This window comes from Triticum dicoccoides, chromosome 7A (assembly GCF_002162155.2).
Source record: "Triticum dicoccoides isolate Atlit2015 ecotype Zavitan chromosome 7A, WEW_v2.0, whole genome shotgun sequence".
NCBI lineage: Eukaryota > Viridiplantae > Streptophyta > Magnoliopsida > Poales > Poaceae > Triticum > Triticum dicoccoides.
This window is the reverse complement of record NC_041392.1, coordinates 58,416,846-58,426,344: the sequence shown is the minus strand read 5'-3', so window position 1 is coordinate 58,426,344 and position 9,499 is coordinate 58,416,846. Positions and strand designations below refer to the sequence as shown.

At 47.4% G+C, this 9,499-nt stretch overlaps 1 protein-coding gene across 1 annotated transcript; it reads right to left on the bottom strand.

The window, feature by feature from the left end:
* Positions 1-403: 403 nt before the first annotated feature.
* Positions 404-1,268, bottom strand: LOC119331192 (early nodulin-93-like). Its single transcript, XM_037604365.1, has 3 exons — positions 1,110-1,268; positions 939-1,000; positions 404-858 (listed from the first exon to the last, which is right to left on the bottom strand). The coding sequence occupies exons 1-3, from the start codon at positions 1,180-1,182 to the stop codon at positions 625-627; spliced, it is 369 nt and encodes a 122-aa protein (XP_037460262.1). The 5' UTR covers positions 1,183-1,268; the 3' UTR covers positions 404-624.
* Between the last annotated feature and the right edge of the window lie 8,231 nt (positions 1,269-9,499).

Sequence of the window (9,499 nt, the reverse complement as noted above, 5' to 3'; positions counted from 1 at the left end):
AAGTGGTCCGTTCGGTGATCTTACGTGACGCCAACATTTCTTTGCTTTTTGTAGTTCTCCGCCGGAGTCGGAGCTGCGTTGTCCTGCTGTGAGTGGATGTCGTTCCGTCTTGTAAGGGTAGTGTTGTTCGGCGGCCAATAGGATTGCCGTTTTTCTTTTCTCTTTGATCTTCGGATCCTTTTCATGTTGTTTTTCTGCTGTTTTCTGCTTAATCTAATTGAAGTCAGCAATTTGCTGGATCTTAAAAAAAAAACTATGGAGACTGCGGCAGCGACGGTGGCGACGACCGCGGCCTTGGCTCCCGCCATGGCGGCCTCTGCAGTTTGGGATCGAGGTAGGAATGTTAATCAAGATCAAGTTTCAGCAGTCGCATAAGCTGCAATGGATGGGAATACACAGCTTATATTATATGATCCCATCTTCTTCGTCGATATCTGAACTTCTGAAGTCTGTCGTACACAGCATATATGAAACCAGGATCGAGCCCTCTGTTTCATTCAGTACACGGATATACATACATTTCGGCGTCAGATATTCATGCGGCAGCGGTTTCTTGGGACACTGACAATGATGCATACATTTTTTCTAGAATACGCGCAACGGCACAAGCAGGATAATACTAGCTCAAGGCCTGAAGAATGCCGGCGGACGGGGACGAGCTGCGGCGGCACCACCATGGAAGGAGGTGCCCTTGAGGTGGTCGGGGGCGCTCTCGTACGAGTGCCTCCTCGCCAGCGAGAGGATGGCCTTGTCGGCGGCGATGAAGTAGGCCATCCCGGCGACGGTGCAGACGATGAGCGCCTGGCCGGTGGGGTTCAGGTTCGCCTTGGCCCACGGCAGCATCCGCACGCTCGCCAGCTGCATGAGTATAACAGTCACGAAAATCAGAGTCCAACGTGCATGAAAATCAGCAACTACCGTTGGACGGATGAGCTCACCGTTGGCACCGCAGACGCGACCGTGGCGACGGCCGCCGCCTTGGCTCCGGCGAGCGTCGCCTCTGGGGAAGATTTTAAAAAGAGAAATGCATTGCTAGTGTCAGACTATCAGCACACAACTTGGCTGAACTGAACTGAACTCTGAAGAAGTGGATCCTGATTCCTACGTACCTCTGGAGCAGCGTTTGGCGAGGGCGAGCTTGTTCTCAAGGTGGGCGCGGGTGACGGTTGCCGTCGTCGACATCTTCGCCGTGATCCTGTACAGAAACGGCTCAGCACAAAGAGTGCGATGATCGAGTGAGAAGAGATGGGCTGGCTGGCTGGCTGTTGCTTGATGCTTCGAGGACGAGGAGCTAGCCATGTATTTATAGGGAGCAAAAAGGTGGCGGCCACGCACGGTTTTGGGTGCAAACCGTGGGTACTCTGCTGACTCGTTTGGACTTGGATTGGAGTGGTGAACTGAGTTGGTGGGAAAGGCAGGGGGTGCCACTGCACGCTTTCTTTCCGGGAGCGGCAGGTTATCCAAAACTATGGTTGGAAATCCACAGACCACAGGATTTGATGTTGTTTGTTGGAGGTATCCTCCGGTCCTCCCTCGTCCTTTTTTGCGTGCCAAAGCTAGCTAGCAAGAAAAAGGAGATCTCGGTCGATCTAAAGTTAGGCACAACGGTGCTGATTTGATCACAAGCGCCGCCGGTTTCACTCGTTGTCGTCGGCGCGTCGGTCCGCGGGAAGATTAGGAGGCTGTTTGGTTCAGAGCCTCAGCTCGCCACGCCTAAGGTGAGGCGTGCCACGACTTCGTAGGCAGGCGTTTGGTTCTCCATCAAGGTTAGGCTCGCCACAGCGCCACAGGGCCTTTGCCGCAGAAAAATTCGGCAAATGTGTGGCGCTCGATTTGCCCGCCATACTCGCCGCGGCGCGCCAAAGAAGCCGTGAAAATCCCCGCGGGCCTGATTAATAAAGTCGCCGCTTCCCTGTTTCCTCCCCCGAAACTCTGCTTCACACAATCTTGACCGCCATGGATGAGAGCCCTTCTCTCTCCTGACCGATCCAACTGAGGAGGAGCTCGCCGCTACAATCGACCTTCTCTTCCCTGGTAAAAATCCTCACCACCGCAATAGTAATCTCCGCCATCTCCTCTATCTCATCACCTACTATTCATCTCAAACATGCAGATCTGGGCGTTCTTGTTTTTTCAAGAGAAAAATAGCAGCCTTCTTCTGTGATCTGCAGGATTTCCTAGTCTAGCAGCTGCTTGGTTTTGCCTCTCTTGCATCTACGAGATGCAAGAGCTATTCACAGGCACTAGTGCTGATGGTTCTTTGGCCATGGACCAGCATACATGCACAATTGATTCTCATGACTCGGATAATGATGAAGGGTTGTATGACCTTAATTGCTATCCATAATATGACTATATGAGGGCCCTCTTGAGGAGGATTCTGACACTTCGCCAACAACATATGGTCCTAAAAGACCTCCAGTTCATGTACGTGCTGATAATTCCTCATCTAGCACTAGCCGAGTTGGTACGAAGCGCCCAAGAGGTAGCAGGTCGCCTAGTAAGAAGCGACAAAAAATCAAGAGTCTTTCGCGGAGTCCGCTGAAGAAATCAACTCTACATTGAAGTCACCCCAGCAATCTCTTGCTGCCCCTGCTCCTCAAATGCCCCAAGTTATTGACCCATATGCTAGTTTATGGCACAGGTTGGAGGTACTCCCAATTACCATGGATCAAAGAATTACTATTGGTATGCACTTGTCTAGCAAGAACAATGAAGGTTTGCGTGGTTGGTTATGTTGTGCAAGTGACAAAACTTTTGAAACTTGGGTTTGGAAGTTCTTTGACAAAGATGATGTTTAGGAGATAGCAACCTGTGTGGTTTGCTAGTTGCTCACGTGTGATGTTTAGAAGATGGCAACTTTTGGTATTTAGGAGATTGTGATGTGTCTGCTCGCTGCTTTTGGGAGTTGAACTTGTGCTACACCTATTGATCTGTTGATGTGTAGCGAAACACTTTAATGTAAGGTGGCTGGAACTTGTGCTATGGTTAGGACTGTTACTTCATGACTTTATGAATGATGGCTGGAACTTGCATGCATCTATCTTATTTTGTATCTTGATACTAAATTGTGGTTGTGACTTATTTTGCACAGATGGTATTTAACGGAAAATGATCCATGTTATTTTTTGTGGCTATTAGTAATGTGACAAAATCTTCTTACATTTACTAGAGCATGTTGTAATCTGATTGGTTTGTAACAAAAATGGCATAATCTCACCGCTCTAGCACTAAGGTGATTCTAACCAGATGTGGCAGAAAACCAAACATAAGCCACAGTTTTTTTGCCAAACATGTGTGGAAGCAATCCAAATACACACGACACAAAATCTGCCACACCTAACCTAAGGCATGACTACCAACCAAACAATCTGATTTTGCCACACATTATGGCAAGCCACACTTGTGGCTAGTGATTAACCTTAGGTGTGGCAATTTGAGTCTCCAACTAAACAACCCCTAGATTTTGAGGGGCCCTCCCAGGGGCGAAACCGGCGGCATCACTGTGTCCCCGCCGGACTAGCCCTTCTCCGTCTGATTCTATACACAAAGCGTAGGGCATTTCTCCATGGATTTGCTGGTCTGGGGCCCACTTGTCGGTTTGATGGTAAACTTTGTTTTTGACATAGTTCGATGCACAGCCTTTTTTTTGCGGGCTTGATGAACTTATTACTCGTTTGCCAGCCTAGTCTACGGCCACTTCGTGCAGCAAAATATATCCCAACTGTCCGGATATGTTCCGCATGTTTTGGTTGGTCAAAAATATATTTTAATTACCAGATTTGCTATTTCACATTTAAATGTGAATTATTGTCTCACATCCAACTTTTAAGCCGTTCGATGAAAAGCATCACGATTCGTGTTCAGCTCCCGTAAAAAAAATCTACCTAGGCAGCTCCCGCTCGTTCTTGTCCTTCGCTTCACGGTATGTCCCTCGGTGGTCAAAAATACCTACGCCAGGCGAACCAACCTCTGGTTAAGATGGTTAGGTGGACAGTGGTATCCTCAACCCACCAGGGTTCAAATCCTGATACTCGCATTTATCCTGGATTTATTTCAGGAATTCCGGCGATACGCTTTCAGTGGGAGGAGACGTTTCTGTCGACTTCGAGGCGCCTACGGTGACTTCGTAAAATCTCAAGATGATATGCCGGCTCAGTCTCTCGGAGGTACTCATAGGGGTAGGGTGTGCGTGTGTGCGTTCATAGGGATGAGTGTATGCGCGTTTATATGAGCACTTGCGTCTGTACTGTGTTAAAAAAAACGTACGCCAGGCTCTATGGGCTGTTTTTCTTCTCACGTCTTCTCATGGGCTGTTGTCTTTTCGTGTTTCTATATGTTGCAGCTTCGTTCCTTTTATTTTGTCTCTTTATTATTTCATCATTTGTTTCAAATTATGAACTATTTTAAATTCCTGATTTCTGTTCTTTTATTTATATTTTCTGTTTTCTCATTTATTTATTATTTACTTTATTTAGTTATTTTAAATTCTTGAACCTTTTCACTACGTCATCTGTTTGCTTTAAATGTCGTGCAAATTTTAATCATGGGTTGTTTTGTCGCATGTGTACTCTATCGCGATGAGCGTCTTTTGTTCGGGCGTTTGCAATGCGCGATCTGGGTGTTTTCGTTTCGGATTGCTTTTGCTAGGTCTCATCTTGAGGAGAGTTAACAATGTCTCGTATAACTCATATGTTGTTAGCTATATGTGCTTCTGAGTCGTGGTGCTCGCTGTCATTGTGTCCTGTTATTTGTCTGTCTCCTGTGAAGCAGTGAGGCCCAATATGGCTTTTTTTAGTGGGGCATTTCTATTTTTTATGTATTGGGTAAATTTTTTGGGTTGCAACATTTTATGGAAGGCCACATGTCTTTTTATTCCTTATTTTTTGTTTATTTTGATTGGCCGTGTGTAGCCAGAGGATAGTGTAACTAGATTTTCTTTTCTTGCGGATTTGCTAAATATCATTTAGATGAGATGTAGTGATGTCTCACCTGTGTCAGCTCGTTATTTTTTCTCCCGCGCCCTATTGTCCCGTTTTATTTTGTGTCAGTTTGTTCTCGTGTTTCTTTTCACATGGGTCCATTTATGTCGTCGTTTGGGGACGTGGCCCTTTCTTCTTTTGTCCATTTTTTGTGTATTTTCTGTGGTCTGAAGAACAGCATGCAGACATCCTGACTAAACCTGTCCCAAAGTCTCTCTTTCAGGAAATGAAGAAGAACATTGGCATGCAGGATTTGAAGCCAGTGCACCAAGTTTAAGGGGGTAAAATGTTAGAAGTAATCTCGGTGTACTGGAAGTAGCACGTAGATGTTTTTTCAGTTTTCTGAATATGCTGAATAATAGCCAGAAGTGCGCTCTGTTCGTGCTGCGGCTTAATAGCTTCAGGTGTTAGTTTTATTCAGTTATCTTCTCCTCTGTAATCGGTAGAGTGATGACCACGAACTGGCCGTGGGATGGCGCGGGTATAACGGATCGTGGGCTTCCAGTTTGTTACTAAGGAATAAAAGGATAGAAGCGAAAAGGACGCGAGGTTGAGGCGCCGCAAACTACTGTCTCCCGTTTTCTGTTTTCTTCTGTTCTCTGAACTTGTTCGTCAGGGACTCTGCTGGAGATTACAGAGAGGGATTTCCACCAATTTTCCACCTGATCGAGTTGTGTTTCAGGGTCTGGATCCAACAATCTTCGCCGTGATCTTCTTCGACAGATACAGCTCAGTAGAAAGAGTGCGATGGAGCGAGATGAGATGAGATGGGCTGGCTGGCTGGCTGTTGCTTGATGCTTCCGGGACGAGGAGCTAGCCATGTATTTATAGCGAGCAAAAAGGTGTCGGCCACGCACGGTTTTGGGATCCAAACGGTGGGTGCTCTGCTCTGCTCACTCGCTCGGACTTGGAGTGCCGAAATGTGTTGGTGGACGAGGCAGGGGAGGCCACGGGAATCCACACACCAAAAGGCAGGGCACGCAGGTTATCCAAAACTATGGTAGGGAGTCCATCGACCATTCGCCACAACACCACTTGCCAAAATAAGCACAATGTTAGTTCTCTTGGTTTCCTTTCTTAATCCTAGAGGGCTACGGTAAACTCTTCCCTCCAGACTTCATCAACGAGTCCGTGGATTCACCTCTCCTCGGCCTGTTGCTGGTGGTTGGTGGCGGGAAGGGGAATCCCAGTGCCTCTGCTCCGGTTAGTAGTGTAGTTCCGATTTTTTAGTCCTCACAAGTGGAGCGCTCGCACAGATGGCGGAGCTTCTTCTTCAAGTTTGTTTTTCGGGCACATGGTAGTGAAGTGACTTTTGGTTAAAATCGTATATTCATCGATCAAAACATGTCCTCAAAATTTAGACAATAACTACATACTAAGAGGCACCATGGCGGCGACATCAGATGCGTTTTCAACGAACCTCGGGTCCCAAGGGAGAGATGATGATCTCGGTGACTTCTTCGACAAGTTGGATCTCCATGAGGAGGAGTTTGATGACGTTGTAGTTGAAGAGGAAGCTCCAGAGCTGCTGGAGGAGATTCGTTGGGTTGCCCTAGCTAGGGTTCAGACCATGAAAAATTTCAGCCAATCGGCCTTCTACAAAGACATGCGGGCGGCGTGGAATTGTTCCCAGTTGGTTCGCTTCCGGCCAATTGGCCCTAATCTGTTTGTGGTTCAAGTTTATTGTCTTGGTGATTGGGATCGCATCATGGGACAAGGACCGTGGCTGTTCCGCAACATGGCGGTTCTGTTAGTGCCATATGATGGGTTCACAAACACTGAAGAGGTGCCAATAGATTACATGCCTATCTGGCTCCAGATCCATAAGCTACCAGATGGGTATTGCAGACATGATCTGATTGTCAAGTTGCTCCGTTCTGCGGGTGAGGTCCTTGAAACCAGGCTTAATGGTAACTCCAGAGGGGATTACGTCCGGGTCAGAGTGAAACATGACATCAGGAAGCCGCTCACCAAATTTGTGAGCATTGTCAAGGGAGAAGCACGTAAGGTTTATGCAGTAAGATATGAAAAGCTGGCAAGATTCTGTAGCGCGTGTGGTATCATTGGCCATGGGCATAAGGAGTGTGGTAATGGTGTGTTTGCTGAGAAGGATCTCAAGTTTGGTGATTACCTCTATGCTGACCCCCCGGCACAAGCTCGCTCGGACTGGGAAGCAAGGAGGGGAGAGAAGAAGATGTACACTGAACCACCGGTTCCTAAGTCTGCTGTAGGCAAGGGAGAAGTCAGGATGGATGGAGAGCTGAAGGATACGGCATCTAGCCCTATAAAAACTTCCTTGTCTCGTGATATGGAATTGGATAGATCTTCTCGTAAGCGCCTCAACATGGATGGAGGTACAGAAACACTTGGGACAACTACACCCTCTGCTGCGCACAAGGAAGTACTGTTGCTTACAGACGGGAAAGATGATGGTGAACCGGAATCGCCTACTAATAGTTCCGATAGTAAACATGCAAAACGAGATGGTGAGACCTCAAACTCAGAGAAAATTTCGGCGGGCTCCCAGGAGGAGCGCCGCCAGTCCCAATGAGTCACCTCTTTTGGAACTACCGGGGGCGGGGAACCGCCGGACAGTTCGTGAAGTTGGGGCTCTTGTAAAAGCCCATTCCCCAAGCTTGGTCTTTCTCGCTGAAACAAGACAAACAAGTGTTAAAGTTGAAAGAATGAAGTGGAAATTAGGTCTCAAAGGATTCTGCGGGGTGGATTGTGAGGGTCGAGGCGGTGGACTAGAGCTGTTTTGGGATGAATCCCTCTGGGTGACAGTGCTGGATTCCTGTAAAAGATACATCGATGTGAATGTTGAGGATCAAGGTTCCAGGAAAACTTGGAGGTCCACCTTTGTCTATGGGGAACCACGTGTGGAACATCGGCAGCGCATGTGGGATCACCTAGTCAGATTGAAAGGGGTCTCAGACCTACCTTGGGTTGTTTGTGGTGATTTTAATGAAGCTCTTTGGCAACATGAACACTTCTCGAGAACCAGTAGAGGAGAGAGCCAGATGGAGGCGTTTAGAGACACTCTCTTTGTGTGCGAATTGATTGACTTGGGGTTCTCAGGAGCTCCATATACATATGATAACGGCCAGCTTGGACAGGGCAACGTTCGAGTTCGGTTAGATCAAGCATGTGCGTCTGATGATTGGAGGGAGTTGTTTCCGTTCTCGAGGGGGCAGCACCTGGTTTCCCCTCGGTCGGACCATTGTCCCATTATACTTTGCCTAGATGATACTGAAGATCGCCGCCGGAAGGGGTTGCCTAAATATGAGATCATGTGGGAACGTGATAAAAAACTGCCAGAGATAATTTCAAAGGCATGGGATCGGTCTCGGCCTGTGGGCGACTTGGGGAACGTGGCTACATCCCTGAAGTCTGTTATGGCTGATCTTTGCAAGTGGAGTAAAGAAAATTTTGGCCAAGTGGTGAAACAAATTGAGGATCTTCGGAAGGAACTGGAAAACTTACAGCTAAACAATTCGGACCGTCTCTTGATCAAACAAAAAATGGAAAAGTTGGATGAGCTACTTTACCGTGAGGAGATGATGTGGCTGCAAAGGAGTCGTATTGTTTGGTTGAAGGAGGGGGACTGCAATACAAACTACTTTCACCGGCAGGCAGTTTGGCGTGCTAGGAGGAATAACATAAGGAGGCTAATGAAACGTGACGGCTCGTGGTGTAACTCCCCCTCGGAGATGGAGCGTATGGCCGCCTCGTACTTCAAGGAGGTATATACGAAAGATCCTACTGTAACTCCGGATGTTGTTCTAGATGTTCTTGTGCCGAGGGTTACGAATGAGATGAATGACCGTCTCCTCGTGCCTTTTTATGATGATGAAATATCTGATGCTTTGTTCCAAATCGGATCCTTAAAGGCGCCGGGTCCGGATGGGTTCCCGTCTCGGTTTTATCAGAGGAACTGGGGTTGCTTGAAAGAGGAAATCATAGCCGCGGTTCGACTATTTTTTGTCACAGGCCATATGCCAGAAGGGGTCAATGATATGTGTATTGTACTGATCCCCAAAGTTCAACACCCGGTGACGTTGAAGGATTTCCGTCCTATTTCTCTGTGCAATGTGATTTACAAGATAGTCTCAAAATGTATGGTGAATAGGCTCAGACCGTGCCTTGTGGATCTCATTTCAGAAAATCAAAGCGTGTTCATCCCGGGACGCTTAATCTCAGATAATTCGATGATTGCTTTTGAGTGTATCCACCATATCCAAACTTCTTCAGGAAATAATGATTTTTGTGCGTATAAGCTGGACCTGTCGAAGGCTTATGACCGTGTTGATTGGGACTACCTGGAGCGTGCTCTTTTGAAGTGGGGCTTCGCCCCACGGTGGGTTGATCTAGTAATGGAGTGTGTCAGATCGGTCAAGTATTCTGTCAAGTTTAATGGCCGGCTACTGGAGCAGTTCTCTCCTTCGTGTGGTTTACGTCAAGGTGACCCCATATCACCCTTCCTATTCCTCTTTGTGGCTGACTCCTTGTCTTCCTTA

What these genes read in the sequence shown, in the direction of transcription:
- LOC119331192 (XM_037604365.1), bottom strand. Translation starts at nt 1,182, where the DNA reads ATGTCGACGACGGCAACCGTCACCCGCGCCCACCTTGAGAACAAGCTC. An exon ending in CGCCAAACGCTGCTCCAGAG is followed by an intron (nt 1,001 to 1,109) that starts GTACGTAGGAAT and finishes AATCTTCCCCAG; the next exon opens with AGGCGACGCTCGCCGGAGCC. An exon ending in TCGCGTCTGCGGTGCCAACG is followed by an intron (nt 859 to 938) that starts GTGAGCTCATCC and finishes ATACTCATGCAG; the next exon opens with CTGGCGAGCGTGCGGATGCT.